The following is a 26,442-nucleotide window of genomic DNA, read 5'->3' on the forward strand; positions in this document are numbered from 1 at the left end:
ATTTCTTGGCCTCATGGGAATGTATTTACAGATATAATCATTCATATAAATAAAAACTAATGTGTTGGTCTTATGTCAATCGGGTTTAGACTTTACCTAATATTTTTAAGGGGTTTGTTTTCTGTTCAGTGACTGTTAGTAACACGATTAAACTATTTAAAATCTAACAGCCAACACCTAGCATGGTGGCTTGTGACTAAATTACAACACATTTGGGAGACTGGGATAGGAGGTTGGCTATGGGTTTGAAGCCAGTCTCAGTACATAGCAAGCTCCAGACCAGTCTGAACTACTAGCCCGATCTTATCTCCTATCTCAAAGACAGACAGACAAACATAAAGCCACACATACATATAGATGAACAAAAAGTTATAACCACAATTAAGAAGATAGAAAAAGTCTTTGTTTTTAAATTCTTGAAGTCTTAGTAATTAGTGTCTAGACCACATTGTGGATGATGTGAATCCTTTCAAAAATAAAAACAGGGTAGAGATATAGCTCATGGATTATCATGGGTAGAGCCCTGTATAGAATCCCCAGCACTAAAATCAGTAAATAATGCTTTATTTAATCATTGTAACACATTTTGGAATAAGAACTGATAATGCACAGAGAAAACTAATAAGGCCTTTACAAAAACAGCTTTCTTACTACTATAAGCACCATGTGGGAAGACGTATTAAGCTTTTCACAGTGAGTATGGTGGTATATTCCTATAATCACAGCACTTAAGAAGTTGAGACAGGAGGATGGAGTTTGTGAATTCAAAGCCAGCTACATAGCTAGTCTTTTTCTCAAAAAAAAAAAAAATCAAACCCTTTCTGCTTCTCAGGCCACCAAAAAACTGTGTAGTTTTACATGCAACATGTATATTAGAAAATTAGAAACGAGATATGGAAACTAGTGGAATATTATTTTGTAGAAAAAGGTGCCTCTCTGAGTCCATCATAAGGTTCACAAGTGTAAGATGTGACGGAGATTTGTGTGTTAGGGTGGAGAGTAGACGGAGAGGTTTTCTTTTATCCTATCACCAGAATAACTGCTGAGAATGTAACTCCTGAAGATCTATTGCCTCGTCTTTGAAACAGTTTTTGCCCATCACTTAGAGAGAACATCTGGCATTGTAATTTTGGCTATGTAGTGACTCCTAAAGTCACATTCAAGTTAAACGTAACTGCCTAACACAGGCAGAGCAGCTACGGGCCCGCTTTAGGTTTAAACGTGCTATTCAACGAGAGAGTAATTTTTTTAACTTAGAAGGCATTCTTCACTGTAGCTTAAATAAAAAAAAAATATGGCGAGGGTGTCTAAGAAATGTGTGTCTCAATTCATAGACCACTCTGACCTTGAACTCACAAGCACTCCTCTTGCCTAAGCCTCCCAAGTGCTGAGACTATAGACATGAATGATGACGTGGAACTTTGAAGTACGTACTTTTTGATAGATGAAGACAACTAAAATGAATGAGTCACGAATTTGTAAACGATATATAACCAGATATGATGAACTCTGATAATATTATCAGATAAGACTAAATGATATTGCTCTCCACTGGCAAAGCTCATGTACTTATTGTGTAGAAAATACAAATTAAATTTTTGTGAGATTATTATCAAAGTGGCCCAGGGAGAAAACTGGTCCAAGCATTATAAAAGCAGTACTTTAAAGCCCTCTGCTAGTAAACAGCTACATGTCCTACGGTCCTAGTTCCCCACTGCAGTTAAGGGAAGTTGCTTTAGGTGACTGCTGACCCTTTACAGCTTTTATAGTTTTGCTACCTATAGTTCTACATAAGAAAGCAAATCTTGTCTTTCTGATAACAATTCAATAAATTATCTGGGGAAATTATCAGCAGCATGCCTGGCCTGTTATGGCAGGCATTATGGGATGTCCTCATCCTTAGCTACAGACTGTTGATTGCCAGGTAAGAATCACTTTGACTTGGTATGACTTTTATATTGGACAAATCAGTAGATCAACAAAATAGTTGCTTTAACCTCAGCACTTGGGAGGCAAAGGCAGGTGCGTGTTTATGAGTTTGAGGCCAGTCTGCTCTACATAGAGAGGCCCAAGAAAGCCAGGACTAAATATTGAGAAGAGGGAGGAGGAGGAAGAAGGGGGAGGAAGAGATAGGTACATGTTTAAGTCTTATGGACCAGTTATTCAAGTGCAAGACAAATTACTTGGTGAGGAACTGTGTGTCATCTTCACATACCCTATAAAACCCAGAAAGAGTTATATACCAGTGGGCTCAGAAGGCCACCATAATGTATCCCACCTTATATGTCGAGAAGGTAGAACAATGTCAATGCCAGGGTAAGTTATCCTGGACTCTATATTAAACATCTCTTTAAGCTGTGAAGTTTATTTTTGCCTCCGAGGTAATGACTCTTTTAACAACTGAGCACTAATGAGAACTGATTAATTATTCGTATTGTTTCAGACTGTTAGAATATCCCCAAAGAAAGAATAGCAATCATTTTGATATACAGCTCACATAAATTTGGTGACTGCACTTCTATTTAGATGTAAGAATAGTGGGGCATGGTGGCACATGCCTTTAATCCCAGCACTTGGCAGGCAGAGATAGGGAGAGGCAGAATTCTTCTCTTCTAGCATCATATCAGCCTGTGTGTTGCCATGATGACAATGGACTAAACCTTTGAACCTGTAAGCCAGTCCCAAGTAAATGTTTTCCTTTATAGGAGTTGTGCTCATGGTGTCTCTTCACAGCAATAAAAACCCTGTTTTTTATTTTGTGAGGACAAAGACAGAAGCTGATACAAGGGATGGAATATTGCAGTGATATGCCTGACTGTGCTTTCATTTAGGGAAAAGTTCGTTTGGGACTTTGGATTAAGAAAGCAGTTCAATGCTTTAAATGGTGTTAAATGGGCCATACTAATAGGAACATAGAAGACAGTGGTGCTAAGGATGATTTGCTCAGCTCAAGAGGTTTCAGGGACGACTGTTAAGATGTGGCCTAGAAAATATTTTGTGATATTTTGGTAAAGATGCTTTCTGCCCTTGTGCAAAAAACCGGCCTGAGGCTAAATTGAAGAGTTATAGACAGCTTTGGCAGAGGACATTTTCAAACAACCTACCATTGACCATATTAATGGCCTGGCCACACCTACGCAGATCTATAATGAAAATGAACAAGCTGAACAAGGAAACTGTATACAAAATATACAGTTTAAAAAGAAAGGGAGTACCAGGAAGTGTAATAGAACTAAGTCCAGTGCCCAAGAAGATAAGTTTAAAGAAAAGCCCCATCCTAAATGGAATAAAGGGATTGGTGACCTCAGGGCAAGACCCCACCCATCTAAGCTTCCAATTTATGAAAAATAATTAAGAAAAGCTGATGACCAGGTGTGATGGTACATGCCTTTAATCCCTGCACTCTGAAACCAGAGGCAGGCAGATCTCTGAGTTCAAGGCCAACCTGGTCTATAGCTCAAGTTTCAGAACAGCCAAACTGAGGCAATGAATGAAACTACCAAAATCAGAAAATTGGTGAAAACGTATTTGAATGAACAGGCCATGTTCTAACCCCAGAAAGCAGCAGAATTGGGCAGATTTGGTCACACGGTTTTGGCTTAGAGTCAAAGGATACAAGAAAGGGATTATGAAGTCTCCCTCTGTGACTAAGGAAAGCTGATGAGGCCAGGCGTGTGGCAGAGCTGCCCCTGCATGGAAGTCCAGAGAAGCCTTTGTATGAAGCTGTGAAGGTGAAACCTGGATTGCCTTGGAGACAATTAAAATGTTGGAGATGTTAACGCCATGGGACCCCTGCCAAGGTGAGTTGGTAACAGGGAGTGTAACCAACACAAAAGAAAAAGTATGTTGCAGTCAACAAAGTTGAAAGGATTTGGAGATCTGAAGAACGCTCTGACATCAAACATGGATATGCTGAATTTGGAGTTTGTCCAGCTCGTTTTAAGTCTTGCTTTGATCCAATATTTACTCACTATGCTCTTTCCTCCTTTTTGGAAGAGGTGGGTTAAAGTTAAGAGACTGTCATGATTCTCAGAAGAGAGTTTAAACTTTGGATTTTAAGCAGTGTTGATAATGTACGAGACTATGGAAGGGGACTTTGAAGTTGGACTAATGCAATATTTCATTTTGATATGGCTGCAAGCCTATGGGGGCCAAGGAGTGTAATGTGGTGGTTTGAATGAAAATGGCCCCCACAGACTTATAGGAAGTGGAACAAGTAGGTGCAACCTTGTTAGAGGAAGTGTGTCACTGGAGGCGAGCTTTGAGGTTTCATATGTTCAAGCCAGGCCCCTGTATCTCTCTTCCTGCTGCCTGCTGATCCAGAGGTAGAAATCTCAGTTCCTTCTCCAGCACCATGTATGCCTGCATGCAGCCAAGCTTCCTGCCATAATGATTACAGACAAAACCTCTGAACCCATAAGCCAGTCCCAATTTAATGTTTTCCTTTATAAGACTTGCTGCTGTCATCTCTTCATTGCAATAGACTGACCATGTCTAAAAATCAAAGCCAACAGAAAATCAATAATAATAACAATAAAAGCGATCAAAAAAATGTACTTAGGACAAAAATCTTAGGAGCATGGTCTAAGTCTTGAAGCCAAGAGGATATGAATCAAAACACCAAAAATGGACTATGGTTCCTTCTATTGGTAGTCAAACTACCTAAGTAAATAAATAAATAATAATTAAAAATTAAATGTGTGTTTGCGTACACACACTGGGAAAAGTGGTGCATGCCTGTAATCCCAGTACTTAGAAAGGAGGAGCAGGAGAATCACAGCAAACTCCAAGCCAGACAGGTCTACTTATTCAGTTCTTGTTTCAATAAAAGTCAAACAAACAAATCTCAAGAATACAATACAAGCTATAAAAGACAAGAAGCAGCAATGACCACATTGTGTTTCACACTATACAATGTTCCAGCAACCTTGGGGAGCTAGGTAACTTTTTCTCCCTGTAAAAATAATAAACAGCCAAGCAAGCATAGGTATTCTAACAGAAACTAGGAATTCATAGAGAGATCTCCAACAAACTCACACTTTCAGGCAGTGATTTCATAGAAATCCTATAAGTAATGTGTTTGGATTTCAAAAACTATTCCCCCAATCTATTCTTCCCCTTCGTATTTCTCTTCTCAATGAAAGGCATTTCCACCTACCTAGGAGCAATGCATAACCCGACAGAACAAAACCAAAGAAAACAAAAATGACCAGAAACTGAAGCATCATCTTTGACCCATTTCTTCCCCTTGCCCAACTACTCACTACACTACTCTCTCTCCTACCCTGGTAGGCAACCAGTCAGAAGTATTGGTCCTTCCTCCTTGCTTCTCTGCCACCGCTGTCAGCCAAGCCACCATCCTCTTCTACAGAAGCCTCACAGTGGTCTCCCCACCAGAGTTCACTTTCTACACACCAGGTATGGAACTGTCTCTAACCTGCTGCCTCTGACAATAAAACCAACACTCAAGCTCCAAAACACGGTCAACAAGATGCCATTGATTTCGCCAGTTTCAGCGCCATTAAACCCCTTACCTCCCCACTCTATCCGCTCAACTTGTTTTTACTGTTCTTAGAACATGTTGGTCTTCTTGGTGGCCCTAGCCTACCTCCATTTAGTCTCACCTTGGGATCTTTAGGTGCAGTTTGTTTTTTTTTTCTTCAAAGATGTTTCTCCCATCACATGGCTAATCCCTCATGCCCCTTGAAATGTCAGTAAAATAATCACCTCCTCAGAGAAGACAAGCCTCCCATGGCCATCTAATCTAAAGTAAGCCCTTGTAGGCACACGCCATCATGTTTTAATTTCCCATGTGGAACTTGTTAGTATCTGAAATGAACTTGTATTGTCTTCATTTGTTTTTCTTTGTTTTCATGAGAATAAAATATCTGCATGAACAGAGACTGAATCTTGTTTATTGTTGCGCCCACAAGTTCTCACAAAAAAAGGCTTACAGTGCATAAACATTCAATTGTGAGCAGAAAGAATAAATTAATGAATGGGATCAGCAGAGCTAGATCAGAAGATGAGAATACTCAACTGAAATACCTTTGATGTTGGAAATGTCAATATTGAGCTGTCCAAGTTTTTCGCACGTTTTCTCTATACACTCATAAACGGACCGCAGGATTTCCTTCGGGTCTTGTTCTACCCATCTTTGGAACAAAAGGATAAATGTGTTAGTCTCCAAGAAGTCACTACAAACCTAACATGTTTCCACAAATAAGTTAACCTATTAGATGTGCCTAGCACATAACAGAAAAAAATGGAGGGCTGGAGAGATGGCTCAGAGGTTAAGAGAACTGACTGCTCTTCCAGAGGTCCTGAGTTCAATTCCCAGCAACCACATGGTGGATCACAATCATCTGTAATGAGATCTGGCGCCCTCTTCTGGCCTGCAGGCATACATGCAGGCAGAATACTGTATGCATAATAAATAGATTAAAAAAATTGGAAAGCAAAGCATATCTATATTCTACATTCTAAAGGAATTAAAAAAAAAACTATTGCCCTTATATTTTCCTATTTTTCTTATTCTTCACATAATAATAATCCATCCTTCTAAGGATGGTCACTAGCCAGGTGCGGCTCACTCTTCAAATCCCAGCACTTGACAGGCTAAGGCAGAATGACTGTTTTAAGTTCTAGGCCAGCCTGGTCTAGAAAACAAGACTAACCTGGTTCCAAAAGCCAGGAAACAAAACAAACAAACAAAAACCCTAAAAAGTAATCATTTTATCACTATTAGTAATAAATGACTTCAGAGTCAATGCAAAATTTCTGGCAATTAACACGCCTTTATTGTATTACATAAATTTCTTACACTTTACTTTCCATTGCTGAATTCCTAAGCCACCCATTGTTCAGACATTTTTTCTGAACTACCACATCATAACTTCATCTCTTGACCAATCCCAATCTCTTAGGTCTTCTCAAGACAGTGTCTGGCTAAGTTTACTATGCCAATCCACAGAGTGCATGCGATAAGAGAAACCAATCAATGTGACATGCCATTACATAGTAAATGAAAAAACATACCCTTCTCTTGGGAATTCCTGTTTGATTTCGACTTGATGATGACTAAGAAGTTCAGCTGTTTTTGAATTAAAAACCTGAAAAACACATCAATATAATTATGTAGGTTGCTATAAAATCTGTTTAAAGTTAATGAGTCAATGAAGTTCTTAGGAACATATAGAAAACAATGAATCAGATGGAAGGGCCACCAATGACGTTTGGCTTATTCTTCAGACAGAATCATAACACATTGGAATGTGGGTGGCTATAGAGACGGGCTCAGTGGTTACGAGTACTTGCTGTTCTCCCGGAGGACCCATTTCAATTCCAGCAGCCATTTCAGATGGCTCTTAACTTCCTGTATTTCCAATTTTGTGGGTGTGTGTAGGTGCACTAGTGGGCACTTTGAGGTATGTGTTTGTTAAGTGAATACATGGAGAAAACAATGTGTGTGTGTGTGTGTGTGTGTGTACGTACATACATACACACACACACACACACACACAATAAAAATCTATCTCAAAAATTGCGCTGCCACTTCAGAAATAACTTCTCATAACCAGAAATGGTGGGGACTCACATCTGAGATCTCACCTAGTACTCAAGAGGCTAAGGTAGAAGAATCCAGAGTTTGAAGTTAGCCTGAGCTACAATGAGACATATTGTCTATAAAAACTATAAACAAAAGGAAATGAGGCCTGGAGAGATGGTTTAGTATTTAAGAGCACTGGCTGCTCTTCCAGAGGACCCTGGGTTCCATTCTCAATACCCACATGGAAGCTCACAACCTTCTGCAACTCCAGTTCCAGGAGATTTGACACCTTCTGGCCTCCATGGCCATCAGGCATGCATGTGTGCACAGACATGCATGCAGGCAAAATGCCCATACACATAAAATAAAAATAAATACATCTTTTTAAAAAGAGAAATGAAAGAATTTCTCCTGAGATGGTATTGCAAACATGGTCAGGCATCTATGGCTGGGATGGATGTAGGCTCAGCAGGGAACCTACTACTACTGTTTTGCTAATTGGACATGTTAAGCCGCCTTCTATATATGCATGTTTTTACCCACAGATTAGTGCTGTTCTCATCTTCTTCCGAGAAGCTTCTCATAGCTGTGGGTGGCGGCTAATGCAGAGATTCATTAGTGGTCAAAGGGTCAAGAATAAAAGTGATGATGGATGAGATGACATCTATATCATCCCTCCACGGGTCATGGACCATCAGAGAAAAGGGGAGGAAGACAATGCAAGAGCCAGAGGATGAGTAGGTATGGCACAGAAGGATGTCTTTTGGACATGACATGGTTGTTACCCTTATAAATCCATGATAGTTGTACTTACTGCACAAAACCTACAAAAGATTTGATCTAGCAGTGTTTCATCACAGATGGAGAGGGGCTCATGAGGGGCACCACCCTCCCTGACAGACTGCAATAGCACCCATGCCCAGGCAAGCAACTTTAGTTAAAGTCGGTAGGTCACAGATACAATAAAAGGAATAAGTAAGAACAGAACTTCTTTGGTAGAAAGGTTCCAGCAGAAAATAGAGGAAGAGAAGAGAAGGCAATGGGTATGAAAACAACTGAAATTCACTATACATATGATTGAATGTGTCAAAGAATAAATTTTAAAACATATTTAAAAGAATTTCTTCTGAGAAAATGAAACATATTTTTTTAATAAGGTAATTTCTGCTAGTTGTGGTGGTATACACCTGTAACCTCAGCATTTTAGGGACTGAGGCAAGAGGATTACCACGACTTTTGGGACCAGCCTGAACTACATAACAAAGCTGGGTCCAAAAAAATAATGATATAATAATAACAGTAGTGGTGTATGACTTTAACCCTAGCACTCAGGAGGCAGAGGCAGGCCGATCATTGAGTTTGAGGCCAGCCTGGTCTACAATGCGAGTTCCGGGACGGCCAGGGCTACACAGAAAAACCCTGTCTCAGAAAACAAACAAACAAACAAACAAAAAAAAAACCCAGCTCTTTATCCCTAAATAAATCAAAAATGGCTCTGTACAAAATAGAAATTAATATAATTAATAACATAGATGTCCTTGGTGAATAGAAAAACCAAGAACAATAAGAAGGGTGAGATAATGCTGATGGTCACAGCAGGTTCCACTCCTCATGCATCTTCAATGAGAAGAAAGATGCTCATGCAGGGTTGGTACTTGTGAATTCCTTCGCAGGGAGACTCGGTGGTGCCTTTATCAGGCTCTTTAACAGGAAAACAAAGCCCTATCAGCAGGGAGAGAAATTGTTAACTGGAGGCCTCATCCACCAGGCATCTGTGTCATTAACTGCAGACCCTTGATATAAAACATTAAAACCAGGGCTGAGAGCTAATAAAGAAACTACACAACTGGCCACAATTTCAGTGAAGTAAATAAGCACTTAAAAAAAAATTAAAGATCTTTTTTCTTAGAGATTCTTCCAGTTAGTGCCTGTACTTGAGTACCAATTTTCTTATGGTTTGAGAGTAAGAATTCATAATTTAACTAAAATTAACTCTCCAAATCACTGTAACTATAGCATAATGTTCACTTCTAATTAGTTCAGAGAGTAGTTCCATGCCTCAGTTTCCTGGGAGAGAAAACATCTGTTCAATGCAGACTAAGAAAAGCAAAAAAACAGAACCAGGCAGTGGTAGCACATGCCTTTAATCCCACCACTCTGGAGGCAGCAACAGGCAGATCTCTGTGAGTTCGAGGCCAGCCTGCTCTATAGGGTGAATTCCAGGAAAGGTCCGAAAGCTACAGAGAAAGCCTGTCTCAAAAAGAAACTTTTTTCCATTGATGTTTTCTTCCATTGATGTGACGCACAACAGCCTTTCTGGAGAAGTGATAAATAGGAAGCAAGATGGCAAATTCTAAAGTTCCCTGAGGAGATAAATATCTTACAAATCAAAGGTTAACCCAACATCATAAAAAAAAACAAGCTGACCGAATTTCATTTCATATCTTATGATCTACAACTCAGTACTAAAGTATGTGCCTAGGATGTAGGCTCAATTGCCCGTGTTTTATTTATTGATATATCCCCAGGACACAGATAGTACCTTGCACACTGGTGACGGTCTGAAAAAAGACGCTCTATATTCTAAGTACTTACTTGGATAAAAATTATCAGATAAGAAATAGCAGAGGCAGGTGTGGTGGCTCGCATATGTACTAATAAACTGGAAATCAATGCCAGGAAAATGGCTGCTACAAGTTTGAGGGGAGCTTGGTCTTGGAGATCTAGATAATGAGTTACCAGTCAGCCAGGAGAACATAAGAAATAAATAAACATCTCAAACAAACAAAAAGGAGGAAACAGGGGGCTGGAGAGATGGCTCAGCGGTTAAGAGCATTGCCTGCTCTTCCAAAGGTCCTGAGTTCAATTCCCAGCAACCACATGGTGGCTGACAACCATCTGTAATGAGGTCTGGTGCCCTCTTCAGGCTTGCACCCAGACAGAATATTGTATGCATAATAAATAAATAAATATTTTTTAAAAAAAGGAGGAAACAAAGGAAATGATGGATAATATGAGAAGGTATGGTGCTAGGGAGACGTAACTCATGTGGTAGAATACTTGTCAAGCATGATATAAACCTTGGGTTTGATATCTAGAACCACCTAAATCTAAATGTAGTGGTATAGTCTTAGAAACCTACAATTCCAGCACTTAGGAGGTAGAAGCAGAAAAACCAAGAGTTCAAGGGCAGACTTCGCTACATGAGACCCTGTCTGGATAAATCAATAGCCAGGCATGGTGATTGACACATACCTATAAGCCCAGCACTTAGGAGGCACAGGCAGGTAGACCTCTTTTGAGCTTGGGATCAGCCTGGTCTACATAGCAGGTACCAGGGCAGCTAGAGCTACCTACTAAGATTCTGTTTCAAAGTAAATAACAAACAAACAAACAAACAGAAATGGTGGGACAGGAGCTAGGTATGGTAACGTATACCTGTAATCCCAGGACTTGGAAGGCTAAAACCGGAAGACTAGCCACAAGTTTGAAGCTAGCCTCAGCTACAAGGCAAGGTCCAGGCCAGTCTAGGTTAAAGTGTGTGAGCCTTCCTACAGATTGGAGGTGACTGAGAAAATAGCTCAGTAAGATCATCTTTCTAAAACGTAGTAGGGAAAATGGCTGGGGAGAAGGCTAGGTGTGTAACAGTACGTGGTGTGCAAATATGAGAACCTGAAGTAGAAAACCAGTAGTCATATTAAAAGCCAAGCATGATTTCTTATGCCTATAACATCAGCATCGGTGGTGAAGACTGGCATATCCCTGGAGCTCACTGGTTGGTCAGCCCAGTCAAAATGACAAGTTTCCATCTCAGTGACTTTGTCTGAAAGGAATAAAGTGGAAAGCAATAGAGCAAGGCACATGTACTCTTCCTGCATGTGTATGCATGGGCACAGGCTCCCCTGCACTTCCATGCACACAATGCACACATCACACACATGCAGAAAGAAATGACGAAGATACCCCTCTTTAAGCCCAGCATGGTCATGACCCCAGCACTCACAGGGCTGAAGTCGGGTGATTGGCATAAATTTGAGAATAGCCTCAAACACACAGTGAGAACCAGACCACCAAAGGAAGGGAGAGAAATAATAAGGAAAAAAATAAAAATGACCAATAGTCACATAAGGCTAGGAGGTCTACAGTCACTATTGTTCACTGAATAGCCTTAAGGGATTCTATGGTAGAAGGTAACTAACTGCACATAAATGACCCACTGTCCACTGTCGGGAGGGCTGCTTGATTGGTACTGGGTTTTCCCCAAACTGACTTCAGAAGCCATCGTCAAACCTGTAATTCCACCTGTCATACTTGAAAGGATGAGGCCAGAAAACGAATGAGTTTGAGGTCAGCCTGGGCTCCAGGAGACCCTGTCTCTGAAAAACAAAGCCAAAGCACAGTGAGGTTATGGGAATTAAAAGAAACGCTGGCGATCGGGGCCCAGCGTTTTCAAACCACGCTATTGCTTCTCTAGGAGCTTTCAGGAGTTCAGAAGGAACGGCACAGCCTCCAGTTGAGCCCGCAGATTAGATCCTACCTGCAGATCCCATCTGATCTTCAGCTTCCATCTTCAATTTCTTCAAAAAATCAAGTGACAACAGAGTTTTAAGATGAATGCCAGAAGACATTACCAACCGGAACCCACGGCTCCAATACACTGCACTCATATTTACCAGGTGAGAGCCACACTGGGCAATACTGACGAAGAGTTAAGGAACAGTAGCTCTTCAGTGTATGCAGGCTAGTCTTATGTCAACCTGACACAGCCAGAGTAACCAGGGGGTAGGGAGCCTCAGCTGAGAAAATGCCTCCATAACATCTGCTGTTGGGGAGCCTGTAGGGCATTTTCTAGATTGGTGATTGATGGGGAAGGGTCCAGCCCATTGTGGCTGGGGCCATCCCTGGGCTGGTGGTCCTGGGTTCTATAAGAAAGCAGGCTGAGCAAGCCATGAGGAACAAGCCAGTAAGAAGCACCCCTCCATGGCCTCTGCACCTCCATTCCTGTCTCCGGGTTCCTGCCCTGCTTGAGCTCCTGTCCTGACTTCCTTTGATGATGAACTGTGACATGGAAGGACAAGCTGAATAAACCCTTTGCTCCCCAAGTTGCTTTGATTAGGTATTTAATCACAGCAATAGTAACCCTAAGGCACAGTCCTTTCCTACTCTGACGTCATACTAACAAGTATCATTTTTTACCATCTATTCCATCGTAGTGATAAGGAGAAATCTTCTCACATAGAATTGCTAGGACTATGAAGAGAAAAAGACACATCTCATCCAGACACGTGGGAGTGGTAAGAGATCCCAGAAGAGTTAACCTCTAATCTGGTTGAGCAGAAATGTCGTCACGTGGGGCAGGAAGTGCATGTGAGTGGGGTGTCCAGGTGGGCGAGAAGACATAATACTCTCTATCGCTATGATGGAAGTAGAGGGGGCAAAGCTTATCGTCCCTATAGCAATAAGTATGACACGTGGAGGGTTCCATCGGGAAAGCAGCAGCAGCTGGTACTGAGAGACTTGAAATCTAAGTACTGAGGCTGCAATGGGGAAAGGTGAAGCATCCAGAAAGGACGTAGCACGTGGCAGGCTGGCATGTGTACACAGCATTCACAAGACAAAGAGGGTAAGTGCAACAGTTGCAGGACAGGAAAAATGGAGCCAGATGGCAGGTTTCAGTTTAAACAATGCTCATTGAAGATGTTGCTCTGGTTCAGGGTATGGATGCCCAGCACCCAGCTGTTCCTATTTCAGGTCATCCGTTTAAAGAAATACATATTCCCAGAATTTCCCGTGCGCCAGAGAAGCAGACAAGAACTTCAGGTTTGGCATAATTCAGAGGCTTTAAAAAAAGCATAGGGCCTGGAGGCACACAAGGCTTGGAGACGTTACGCTCCAACCCTGCCCACGTCAGCTGTTTGGTTTTCATTTTTTTCTGAGCCTCATGAATTTTCCATCTGAGAATAGGTGGTCATGGTGGCACATGATTGTAATTCCAGCACACTGAGTCTGAGACTTCTACGCCGACTTAAGGTGTGCTAAACATTAAGATATTTTGGTTTTTTTTTTAAGTCTGAATAAAAATAACCTAAAGCTAGGCAAGGAGGATCATGCCTGTAAATCTATAACCCAGTTCTTGGGAGGCTAAACCATGATTCTATTAAATTTGAGCAGCCGACCAGCCTGGTCTACAGAGCTAGTTCCAGGACAGGCTCCAAAGCCACAGAAAAACCCTGTCTCGAAAAACCAAAAAAAAAAAAATTGAGCAGCCTGGATTATATACTGAGAACAGTGAGACCTTGTCTCCATAAACAAACAAACAAAGATAAATGAATGAAATACATAAACACCAAAAATGAAATAAAATAAAATAGTCAGATATGGTTGGTAGTTTGTATCTAAAATCTCAGAACTTGAAAATTAGAGGCAGGAGGATCAGGAATTCAAGGTCATTTTTGACTATGTATTGTTTTTAAGGCCATACTGGGCTAAATGAGACCCTGTCCCAAACTAACCACAAACAAATCATTTATCTCTAGGTATCATGTCTCAGTTCTGGATTTTGTTCTGAAGAGGCTATAGGTATAATTCAGTGGTAAATCATTTATTTGCCTGGGTCCTGATTTTTATTTCCATTATTGAAGTAAGCATGTGGGGCTGAAGAGATGGCTCAGTGGTTAAGAGCATAGGCTGCTCTTTGAGAAGAAGAACAGAATCTGGTTTCCAGCACCTACATAGTAAGCTCACAATCCTCTCCAACTCCAATTCCAGGGGATCTGATGCCATCTTCTGGCCTTCTTAGGCACCAAGCATTCAGGCCATACATCCATACTCATAATTTTTGTTTGTTTCTCTCTCTCTCTTTTTTTTTTTGAGACAGAGTTTGTCTGTGTAGTTTTGGAGCCTGTCCTGGCACTAGCTCTTATACACCACGCTGGCCTCGAACTCAAAGAGTTCTGCCTGCCTCTGCCTCCTGTGTGCTGGGATTAAAGACATGCGCCACCACTGCCCTACACAATTTTTTTTAAGTAAAAAAAGAAAGAGAGCACAGAAAATAAAGTTAATGCATAGGCTGGGGATGGAGCTGGAGTGGCAGAATGTTTGCTAACAATGCATAAAGCCCCATATTCAATGCCCCACATGGAATAAACCAGGAATGGTAATACATACCTGTAAACTCTAGATTCAGGCAACAGAGCCAGGACAATCAGAACTTCGAGGTTATCTGCAGCTATAGAGTAAGTCTTAGCCTGAACTCATGTACATAAAAATAAAAGTTAATGTAGAAAAGACTTTGGTGCAGTGCAGATATAGTATATATCCAATGGCCATTTCCAGCGCTATATTCGTTACTCCTGCTTCTATCTTTTTATTCTGCTTACGGCATTACCTAGAAATGCTAAAAGCAGAATTAGATGGGCTGAGATCTGAGCTGAGCAGTGTGGCACACACTTGTAATCCTAACACTTGCGTGGTGGTGGCAGCAAATTCTTGAGTTCAAAGGCAGTCTTGACTACAGCAAATTCAAAGGGCTGGGCTATGTAAGACTCAGTCTCTCAACGTTTTTAAAAAGTTACAGATCTCTATTCTACCTCTACAATTAAATCGCCTCTCAATTTCAGAGATGTTAACCACAGAATCAAAATTATGATTTTAAAAGTTTTACAATAATCTGCTGAAACATACTGGTGTATACGTTCGCTGACTTGTAAAGACTCAGAAAGATTACATGCTCGCTTTCCTAAGTACCCTGCAGCTTTGCCTCTGTCATCGAAGACTAATTTAGCTGTGCCATAAGTATGCACATTCATTTTCCTGCCCACACACCCCTTCCACCAGCCTACTCTTTTATGGTACTCTAAAATTTACTACGTGATAAGAAATTATTCATGAATGTAGGCCGGGTGTGGTGGCATATAACTACAAGCCCACTATTCGGGTTTGGAGGTATTGTGGGTATACCTGCACAAATAAAGACAGATTATGGTCCAGCGTATGTCTCTAAGAAAATGAAACAGGAAATCCGAAGGTCTGTTCTGCCGCGTAATGGCAAAGTCCATCAGTTGCTTTCTTCTGTGTCCTGTTTCTGCTGGATACTTTGGGCCTGTAACCTGAAGACTGGAAACCCATGTTACAGAACTTTGAGTTCTGTAACAGCAGTGTTCAGGCAGCTGTTCAGGCAGCGAGATGTCTTTGTCAATTCTAGAGTTTTGGAAGTTGCTTACAATGCACTTCCTGTTTACTTAAGTAATATTATATCCTTCTGGAGTCTTTCATGTAGTTGAAGAATAGGTAGTTATAATTATAGTTTTCCTTCCTTAGTTATGATAAAAGATAAAGCAGATATAAATATTATAACTATAATTCTTGCTTAATACCTGTTTTGTTATATGTAATTTTACTATGTTAAAGTTAAAACCTTCCTTTTTATTTAAACAGAAAAGGGGGAACGGTGTGGGAAGTCTTTCTGTCTATGTGTTGCTTTTATTGGCTAATGAATAAAGCTATTTCAACCAGCGGCTTAGAATAGGGCAAGGCAGGAGTTCCAAGCAGATAGAGGAGAGAGTAGGCGGAGTCAAGCAGAAGCCATGTAGCCCCGCCAGATGCAGACACCAGACAGAACCTTGCTAGTAAGCCACAGCCGCGTAGCGATACACAGATTAACAGAAATGGGTTAACTTAAGATATAAGAGTGAGCCAGAAATATGCTTAAGTTATTGGCCAAACAGTATTGCAAATGATAAAGTTTCTGTGTGATTATTTCATGGTCTGGGCAGCCAGAAATGAACAAGCAGCCTCAGCAACAGAGCAGGTGGATTAGCAGCTCAAGATCACCCTCAACTACATGGTCAGTTTGAGGCCAGCCTGTGTCAAAATAAAATACTAAATGGAATGAGAAAACCATTTTACATATTTACACAAACTTGGATGACCCAAAATAAAAATACTAGCCACAAATATATTACATTGCAAAACTGACAAGGAAAGGTTTAATGGCTTAAGGCCACAGAAACAGCATATAAATTAGGATGCTTCTCTCTCTCTCTCTCTCTCTCTCTCTCTCTCCCTCTCCCTCTCCCTCTCCCTCTCCCTCTCTCTTTCTTCCTGTCCTTAGTTCTTTTTTAGACAAAGTCTGGTTCCATAGCCCAAGCTGGCCTCCAACTTGCAATCTTTTTGCCTTGGTATCATATGATTACAGACATATCCCATCATATCATTTGCTACAAATGAAATTATAAGAGACTGGAGAGATGGCTCAGAGGTTAAGAGCACTGGCAGCTCTTCTAGAGGTTCTGAGTTCAGTTCCCAGAAACCACATGGTGGCTCACAACCATCTGTAATGAGATGTGGTGCCCTCTTCTGGCATGAACGTGTACATGCAGGAGGAACATTGTATACACAATAAATAAATCTTAAAAAAAAAAAAAAGCTGGGCAGTGGTAGTGCATGCCTTTAATCCCAGCACTTGGGAGGCAGTGGCGGATGTATCTCTGTGAGTTTGAGACCAGCCTGCTCTATAAGAGCTAGTTCCAGCACAGGCTCCAACACCACAAGGAAAGCCTGTCACAAAAAAAAAAGAAAAGAAAAGAAAAAAGAAATTGTAGGGACCAGTGAGAACTGTCATAAGGTACAGGCAGGCATTTGCTGCTAAGCCAGGGGACCTGAGTTCGATTCCTGGGACTTACATACTGGAAGGAAAGAACCAACCCTGGCAAGTTGTTTTCTGACCTTCACACACAAAGACACACACACCCTCACCAAATAAAATGTCATTTTAAAACATTTTGAATGAAATGGGGGCCTAGAGAGATGCCTCAGTAACTAAGAGCACTTGGTCTCTAGCCATGAGAACCAGAGTTCTAATTCCAGCATTCACATGGGGTAGCTCCAGCTCCACGTGATCTGTCATCCTCTTCTGGCCTCTATAGGCACCAGCACACGTGTTTATACACGCACAGAGACACACATATACAGATACATGCATACAAAAGTAAAATAAAGTCTTAAAAAGAAAAACAGGAACTGGAGAAATGGCTAAGTGGTTAAGAGCACCTGCTCTTCTAGAGGGACAGAGTTCAAGTCCCAGCACCAACAATGCACCAACTTTCCCTAACTCCAGTTCCAGGGGATCTGATGCCCTTAAAAAAAAAAAAGATTTATTTATTTATTATGTATACAACATTCCTTCCATGTTTGCTTGCATGCCAGAAGAGGGCACCAGATCTCATTATAGATGGCTGTGAGCCACCATGTGGTTGCTGGGAATTGATCTCAGGACCTCTAGAAGAGCAGTCAGTGCTCTTAACCTCTGAGCCATCTCTCCAGCCCCTGATGCCCTCTTCTGACCTCTGTGGGAAGCATATATGTGTACACATACAGTACAGGCAAAACACCCATACGTGTAAAATAAAAAGTATTTTGAAGTGACACTGTGCTGACACGATGGCTCAGGTGGAAAGGTCCATGCTGCCGGGCCTGACACCTGAGCTCAATCTTCAGGACCCACATGATGAAACGAGGGGATGAACTTTTGCAGGTGCACACATTCTCTCTCTCTCTCTCTCTCTCTCTCTCTCTCTCTCTGTGTGTGTGTGTGTGTGTGTGTGTGTGTGTGTGTGTGTGTGATAAAAGTTTAATGCAATTGTACGCTGGCTGTGGTAGTACACATCTGCAATCCCATCACCTGGGAAGTGGAGACAGGTGGATCAGGCGTCACCCTTGGCTACATGCAAGTCTGAGGGCAGCCTGAGATGCAGAATATCATCTGAAACAGCAACAACAAATGTGTAAAGCAAAGCATATAGCTCTGCAGTATAGGTCCTATGTGGCTTTTACAAGCCCAGTGCTTGGTCCCCAGTGCCACAAAAATTTTTATTTCAGCACATATGCAGATATCTAACATATAGCTAGTGGCCAAATTTTAAATTTCCCAAGTTTCTCATTCCGTCAACACATCTCAGTCCCCGGATGCTCGTGTTGATTCATGTGCTTGTTCATGTACAGTAAATAACTATTGTGTCCCTTTAGGGAAGAAAACAAGAGATGGCTCGGGCCTTCAAGTACAAAAATCGAAAGCTCTTAAAAGCTGGGCATGGAGGTTCATTCCGGTAATCTCAGCACTTAGGAAGGAGAAGCAGGAAGAAAGCCGTATGTCTGTGGCCAGCCTAGGCTACACAATGAGTTCCAGGCCAGCATGGGCTCCAGTGGTAAGACTGTCTCAAGAAAACAAAAACAGATGTGTTGAATAAGAAGGAAAAAGAAAAAAAAAAAAGAAAGGGGGAAGAGGGAGGAAGGGAGGGAGGCGAAATCTATCCGTAAGCTTTCTGAGATCTCTAAATCTCTAAGTATAAGGAGACAACTGGGGCCACGGCAATGTTTCCTGCCAAAGTAAGCAAAGAACTACAATTCCTGTCATTCTTCATATTCACTAGCTGTTGGAACAAAATGATTACACAACATTATCCACGATGACACACCTGAGCCCTGCCCAGGGCCCACTGAACCTGACTCACCAAGTGATCATAACCCGCAGTACTTATGCAAAGCAGTATTTATTCATGCATTGTGAAAGCAATTTGTAAGAATATATTTTTCTTGATGAACATTCACGTATGGCTATAATCTTATAAACTGGAAGTTGACTGGCTGGGTCCTTTCTGAATTTCTCTTCTCTAGTCTCCAGGCAGTAGTTAGTATAAGCTACCTCAGAGTGTAGCTTGGACTTGAATTCTTGTTCTACCAGTTATTATGTGACCTTGGGCCCCGATCCTCAAATCCTCAGCCGAGATCTCATCACCCAGGTAAGGTGGCTTCCCTGAGTCCTATCTAAATCCCATCAAATGACATAAGCCTAGGAAAGTCTTCAATGCTGTCTTGACATACTGCAAGTCCCAACATTCTCCAAACCTTCTTTGTAAACATTTGACTTAATGGAAAAAATTAAGTTACCAGGTAGAGAAGGAAGTTGACTGCCTAGACTGAAGCTTTTTTTCTCACAAAGAAATTGCCCCTCCTGAAAACCTGTTACACTAATTCTCTTTCCAAGAAGTTCCTACTCTGCAGCTTGTGTGCCAACACAAGTTCACTTTCCTAGCAGACAAGCTTGGAATTTTCCTCTAGCACAAAACATCTGCGGAGGACCCCAAAACTTAATCCTTTGACAATCTGATAAAGAAATAAACATGGGGGTGGAAGGAATGGCTCGGTGGGTAAAGGTGTGTGTTACCAAACCCAATGACTTGACTTCAATTCTCCAGATCTATAAGGAGGAAATAAAGAAGTGGTTCTCAAGTCAGGTGGTGGTGGTGCAAGCCTTTAATCCCAGAACTATGGAGAATCTCTGAAGCTGAGGCCAGCCTGGTCTACAGAGAGAGTTCCAGGACAGCTAGGCCTGTATAGAAAAACCTATCTCAAAAAAAAAACTAATATGGGGGCTGGAGAGATGGCTCAGCAGTTAAGAGCACTGGTTGTTCTTCTAGAGGACCTGAGTTCAAGTCCCAGTACCCACATGGCAGCTCACAACTATCTTTAATTCTAGTTCCTGGGGACCTAACACCCATGGCAAAATACCGATGTGCATAAAATAAAAATAAATAATTTTTTCAAAAACAAACAAATAAACAGCAAAGTAACTCAGATAAGTTGTCCTCTGACTTTCCGTGAGAGATGGCTCAGTGGTTCAGAACACATGTTGCTCTTCTAGAGGACCCTGATTCGAGTCCTAGCACCCAGATAGCGGGTTACAACCAACTGTAACTCTGGTTTCAAGGGACTCATAACCTCTTGTGGCATCCTTAGACACTGCATGCACACAATTTGTACACATATCCATGCGTGCAAGCAAAGCACCTATACTTGAAAAATAATGTAAATAAAACGGAAGTTCTACTACTAAAATCAAAGAAATTAATCCAATCTGAATTGAGTTTTTTGTTTTGTTTTGTTTGCTTGGTATGGCAGCCCATCTGTAATCCAAACATCTGGAGGCAAAACAGGAGGATTACAGCAAGTTTGGCTATACTGCAGTCTAGGCTATAAAGTGAGACATGATCTTTGTCTCAAACCAGAGAGTGAGACAGAGAAAGTTTACACATTATTGACAAAGAAAAGAAAACCAGAATTAAAAGTCAGCTGATGTATTAAAGAAAAATAAAAATCTACATAACAGCCGGGAAGGCTATTGTATACCTGCAGGTAGGACAGCAAAACACGTTTATTTTCTACACTGATGACTGAAAATTTTTAAGGAATACAAGAATGAACACGGCTTGTAAGGTGGCTTCTTTCAATATAGTAGGTATAGAATTACAAACACAGGCCAAAAAAAAAAAAAAAGAGCCACTGAGAGTAGTATAGAAAGAACCATCCAGGGTTGGGGTGAGGGACTCAATGGTTTAATGCTTGTTTGGTATGTATGAGGCCCTGCATTTGATCCTCAGCACCACAAAAATAAATAAATAAACCTGTTAGTGGAAGAGAGAGCTGTGGTTCAGGGTTTGAGGGAAACGAAAGAGATGGATGGCTATTGAACTGCTATTTACAGGCCGAATAGAACCGTAAGGAACTGACATGGGTACAGAGGAAGGGGGATTCACGTTGGATGAAAGAGCAGAAATAAAGATTTTGCTAATAGAAAAAGAAAAAAAGAGAGCTAAGGAGGTTATTGGCCTCCAATAACTTAAATATGCAAATTAAATCAAGACTAATGAGATTGTGTAAATTTCTTTACCTTCCTGTGCTTCCTATAACAGTTCCTACACACTGCACCCTTATCTAAGAAGGCAAACCATTATCTTTGCATCATCATTACAACGTGGAAGAGTAATATAGGAACAAGCCCGAGGAATCACCTTGTGACCAAAGCACTTAGTCAGCAAGTCAACTCTATCTGCATTCCCCAGGAAATTTTTACAACCAAAGGAAACACTATCTTGCTAAACCATGCCCAAGGATTCCAAGTAACCCACTTGGCCTTTCAAGCATTATTTCATAGTTGTTTCTTACGGAACAGATGTTACCGATTAACAATTGTTTTTAGTCATTTATTATTTATTCACTTTTGTTTCCTAAGACATGGTCTCATTATGTAGCTCAGGTTGACTTAGAACCAGGTAGCCCAGCTCAATAATCCTACTGGCATTTACAAGTGTGCACCGCCAGGACCGGAGAGATGGCTTGGGGGTTCTTCCAGAAGACCCAACTTCCAGTTTCAAGCTCCTGTATCATGTAGCTCACAAATGCCTAGGACTCCAACTCCAAGGGTCTCATTGTCTTCCATAGGGAAACACATACATGTGAAATACACACACACACACACACACACACACACACACACACACAAATAAATCTAAAACAAAAAAAAAAGTATAAGATACCACATCTGACTTTTAATTAACTTCTTCCCAGCAGGGAGTAATCTTCTGAAATTGAACATTATTATAGTGCTAATAGAGCACCTAATAACTGCAGTCAAATATTGTTTTCAGTACCAGGTATCTTGCTAGGGCCTTATATATTCTAGGTAGGTGCTCTACCAATGAGCAACATTCAGTATGAAACATAATTTTTGCTTGTTTGTTTTTGTTTTGGTTTTAATTTGTGGGTTTTTTTGTTTTTGTTTTTTTATTTTTTGTTTTTCAAGACAGGGTTTCTCTGTAGCTTTGGAGCCTCTTCTGGAACTAGCTCTTGTAGACCAGGCTGGCCTCGAACTCACTGGGATTCACCTGCCTCTGCCTCCCAAGTGCTGAGATTAAAGGCTTGTGCCACCATCACCCCTTGTTTGTTTTTATTTTTTTTTTTTTTTGGTTTTTTCGAGACAGGGTTTCTCTGTGGTTTTGGAGCCTATCCTGGAACTAGCTCTTGTAGACCAGGCTGGTCTCGAACTCACAGAGATCCGCCTGCCTCTGCCTCCCAAGTGCTGGGATTAAAGGCGTGCGCCACCACCGCCCGGCTCAAGACAGGGTTTCTCTGTGTAGCACTGGCTGTCCTGGAAATCACTCTGTAGAACAGACTGGCCTTGAGCTCAAGAGATCAGACTACCTCTGCCTCCGAAGTGCTGGGATTAAGTGTATGACACCACTGCCCGGCAGGGTTTCTGTGGTTGGTGTTAACATTATATGATTTTAGCATTATGAACTCGATAAACTCTTTCTCTATCAATGTAAAAAGATGTCTTTAAGTAACAAGACATGAAGGACCAGAAACAATCTGCAGTACATAAAGAAAAAGACTGTTTGAACTACATAGATAGCAATATGAAGACCTTACATGAAGGCAAACTTATTCAGGTAGGCTCCTAAGAAGAAAACCTGTATAGTTTATTCACATTCATATAGGGCAAAGGCTATGCAAACTTGGGAACAATGATCATACTTGGTTTGGCTTCCCCCAATACTTTGAGTTAGTAGTTATTACCACTTAAGAACTAGAAAGGTAAGAAGAAAGCAGGAATGTCTCGCCAAAGATTCTAAAGCATCATCTTTTATTAAAATAAATGGAAGACGGATCTCTGTGAGTTCGAGACCAGCCTGGTCTACAAGAGCTAGTTCCAGGACAGGCTCCAAAACCACAGAGAAACCCTGTCTCGAAAAACAAAACAAAACAAAAAAATAAAAATGAATAAAAAAAAGGAAGATCTGGCATCAGTGAGCTTGTTCCTGGTTAGCAATATAGCTCTCACCTTGGCCTAGTACAAATTGCCAGTGTGTTGCTCCCCCCCCCAAAACCCCGCTTCAACCTACCTGGCCTCTGCAGCCATTAGTGTGACAAATCTTTTTTTTTTAAATATTTATTTATTTATTATGTATACAATATTCTGTGTGTATGTCTGCAGGCCAGAAGAGGGCACCAGACCCCATTACAGATGGTTGTGAGCCACCATGTGGTTCCGGGAATTGAACTCAGGACCTTTGGAAGAGCATGCAATGCTCTTAACCACTGAGCCATCTCTCCAGCCCGTGACAAATCTTTTAAAATTATTTTTATTCCATCTATTTCTTTGTGTGGTGTGTGTGCACGCCACAGCATACACGTGGAGGTGAGAGTACAACTTGTGAGAGCTGTTTCTTAGTCCATGTAGGTCCCAGGGATCAAGATCAGATCGTTAGGATTGGCAGCGGAGTGGCAGCAAGCACCTTTATCTACCGAGCCATCTCTCCGGCCCTAAGTGTGACGATGCTCAAATGTAGCTTTAAAATTCAACACACATGGCCGATGGTGGTGGCTTGTGCTCCTAATCGTAGTACTTATGAGGCTGATGAAGAATGACTGTGAGTTTCAGACTACCCTATGCTATGTGGTTCATGAACAGCCTGAGCTACACAGCATGATATTATCTCAAAATAACCAGTGCACAGAGAGATGGCTTAGCAACTGAGATAGTTGCTCTTCCAAAGAACCTTCATTTGATTGCCAACACTCAGGTGGCAATTGACAACTGTCTATATCTCAGGAGATCTGACACCCTTCTGGCCTCCTCAGGCACTAGGCACATACATGGCTCATAGACATACATGTGGACAGAATACCCACACACATAAAATAAATACATTTAAAAAAATCAGCCTAGTTATTCAGTCTACATATTTTAATGGTCTTAATAAGCTTAGAAAATGATAATGATTTTGTAGGTTATATGTTAATCAAATCCCGTTATGCAGACTTTCTGATTTGTGATTCTGGATTATATAGACATTTACATTAATATAAGACAAAATGAAACCTACTTTATGCAATCAAAAGATTAAAAAATGCAGATGTGAAACAGTGGTTGGGTACTCGAATCAGGGTTAAGTCACTAAGCAGGATTTAAAATTGAAAGTGGCTTCCTGCTTTTCCTCTCACACGGGGCTTTTGCCTCTCTCTCTCCTCTCTCTCCCTTCTTTTCTCTCTCTCTTCTCTCTCTCTCTCCCTCTCTCCTTCTCTCTCTCTCTCTCTCTTCCCCTTTTTAATAAACATTTATGGCTATTTCCTGTGTTTATATGTCTGACCCGCCGCCACCCGCCGCCGACTGTAGTCGCTTGCGCACCCGCCGGAGTTTGCTGCGGGGCAGGGGGACCCCAAGGGATATTTTTTTAAGAATAAGATTGGTGCTGCGTGACTCCGATGATTCGTCCGCCCCGGATTTTCACCTGGGGCCGAAGTTCCGGCTTTCGGCGCCATCCCAGGGCAGAATCAGGACCTGAGTACGACCACGTGTTCCATCTGCCTGGATCAACTAATCATGAGTGTCCCCATCTTGGCCAGCTTAACCATCTCTTTTTAACCTAAGGGTTTGACCGTTGAGCTCCCGGCAACCCTTCACGGTTTCTAGGGATGGGGGGACCTCCAACCGCGGGCTTTCAGTGCCTCGGTTGTTCCCTTTGCTGGCATTCAATTCGGCTTGTCTCCTGTGCTAAGCCTGTGCCTGAGACGGCTGGCCTTAGCCAGCCCCTCAGCTCACTCGCGCCTGGAGGCCCGGGGTCTCCAGTTCTCCCTCTTTTTCTTTTTTCATTCCTTTTCTTCCTTCCTTTCGTCGTAACTGCTGCTACGGTGCAGCACGCCGCTCGGTGCGGCCTGACCTAGGCTGGATCCCTCTTGGCTGCGAGTCGATTCAGCTAGGTTATAGCCTCCCCCCCTATGGAATTGGACGCCTTTCCATAGGGCCCGGAGGTTCGTGCCATCTGCATCTCGCCTTAACGGGGAGCCGTTCTCGTTGTAGGCTTGAGGTGCCACGGTTTTTGCGGGTATTTGCACGGCCTTCACCATGGGAGTCAAGCTATTCAGACCTATCACTCCGGTCTCATGCTTTAATGCCTTACACTTACACAGCCGTTTTTCGGTTCCAGCCTTTTGCCCCTTCCCTGTGCGGCTTTTATTGTGGCATGGCGGGCTCTAACAGAGCAGACTACACGTGGTGGTCGCCATCTTGGCTGAAGGCCAGATGGGTCAGGTGACTTTTTCCGCCCTCTTGGCTGAGGGCCAGACCACGTGACCACACTCTCCCGGTTTTACTCCCGGTTTTACCCTGCCTTCTCACCCGGTTTTCACTAAAATCCTCCTGTTAACTCTGTTACAAGTGTTTTGAGCAATGGCATGTCTCTGATAGGGCCCATCAGAGTCGTCCACTTGCCCAATTCCTGTTCACTCTTTCTATACATAATAATACATATATTTTAAGCTGGTATGTACCTTTAAGTCTCTTAAGCTGTTCTCTACCATTGTCAGTAATATAACCTTATATTACAAGCTTTTTTTTCCCCTCTATTTGCCTTTTTACAAATGTAAATCTTACCTGTTGAGAGCCAGTGTGGTCAAGCTCAGACCCAACTTTCCAAACAAATTCTATACTATAGTTATACCTGATAAACAGCCCTCAACTGCTCAGAGATCTGGGGAATGTGATATTTAAGTATTTAATTATTAAAAACTTTTCACAACAATAAAAAAGAGACAGGTTGGCTCCTAGCAGCTGCTCTCTGCTCCCTCCAAAGAAGACAGAAGACAGAGACGGGCAGAACAACGTCCTTCTGCATTTCGCATCGACTGCAGAGCGCTGACCATTGGGAAAACCTGCCTTTCATCTAAAGTAAAGACCTCTAGACGTGGACGGAATCACTGGAATCGACAGCCTAGCTGCTCAGGTCAAGGTAGGCCTGTCTTCCTACAGATTTCTTAGCCCACAGGATCTTCTGCAGTCTGTCAGGCCCTGCACTAAACAGCAAAGGTCAAGTGCAACCTTCAGTGACCATGGAGGACCCAAAAAGAGTAGCTCTGGGTGCCAACCAAGTAAGTTCTCTGTCATTTTTTAATCAGTAACTCAAGTAAAATCTTATCCTTCTCAAAGATCTCTGACAGTTTGACAGCTGAGAGGTTTTGCAAGGTGACGTCACCAAACAAATTTCAAACCAAGTTTATCT

At 41.8% G+C, this 26,442-nt stretch overlaps 1 protein-coding gene across 5 annotated transcripts in view; it reads right to left on the reverse strand.

Annotated features, from left to right (window-relative positions):
- LOC121439035 (glycerol kinase-like) overlaps positions 1-26,442 on the reverse strand; it is a 90,370-nt gene that overhangs the window by 61,868 nt on the left and 2,060 nt on the right. For all 5 annotated transcript variants that reach the window (XM_041639532.1, XM_041639530.1, XM_041639528.1 and 2 more), the window contains exons 2-3: positions 7,039-7,112; positions 6,049-6,155 (exon numbers count right to left, since the gene is read on the reverse strand). In XM_041639532.1, the coding sequence (XP_041495466.1) occupies positions 6,049-6,155; positions 7,039-7,112 (181 nt within the window). The remainder of the gene's footprint in view (positions 1-6,048; positions 6,156-7,038; positions 7,113-26,442) is intronic.

This window comes from Microtus oregoni, unplaced genomic scaffold (genome assembly GCF_018167655.1).
Source record: "Microtus oregoni isolate MIOR12 unplaced genomic scaffold, Mior012 000059F_ref0000304, whole genome shotgun sequence".
Lineage (NCBI taxonomy): Eukaryota > Metazoa > Chordata > Mammalia > Rodentia > Cricetidae > Microtus > Microtus oregoni.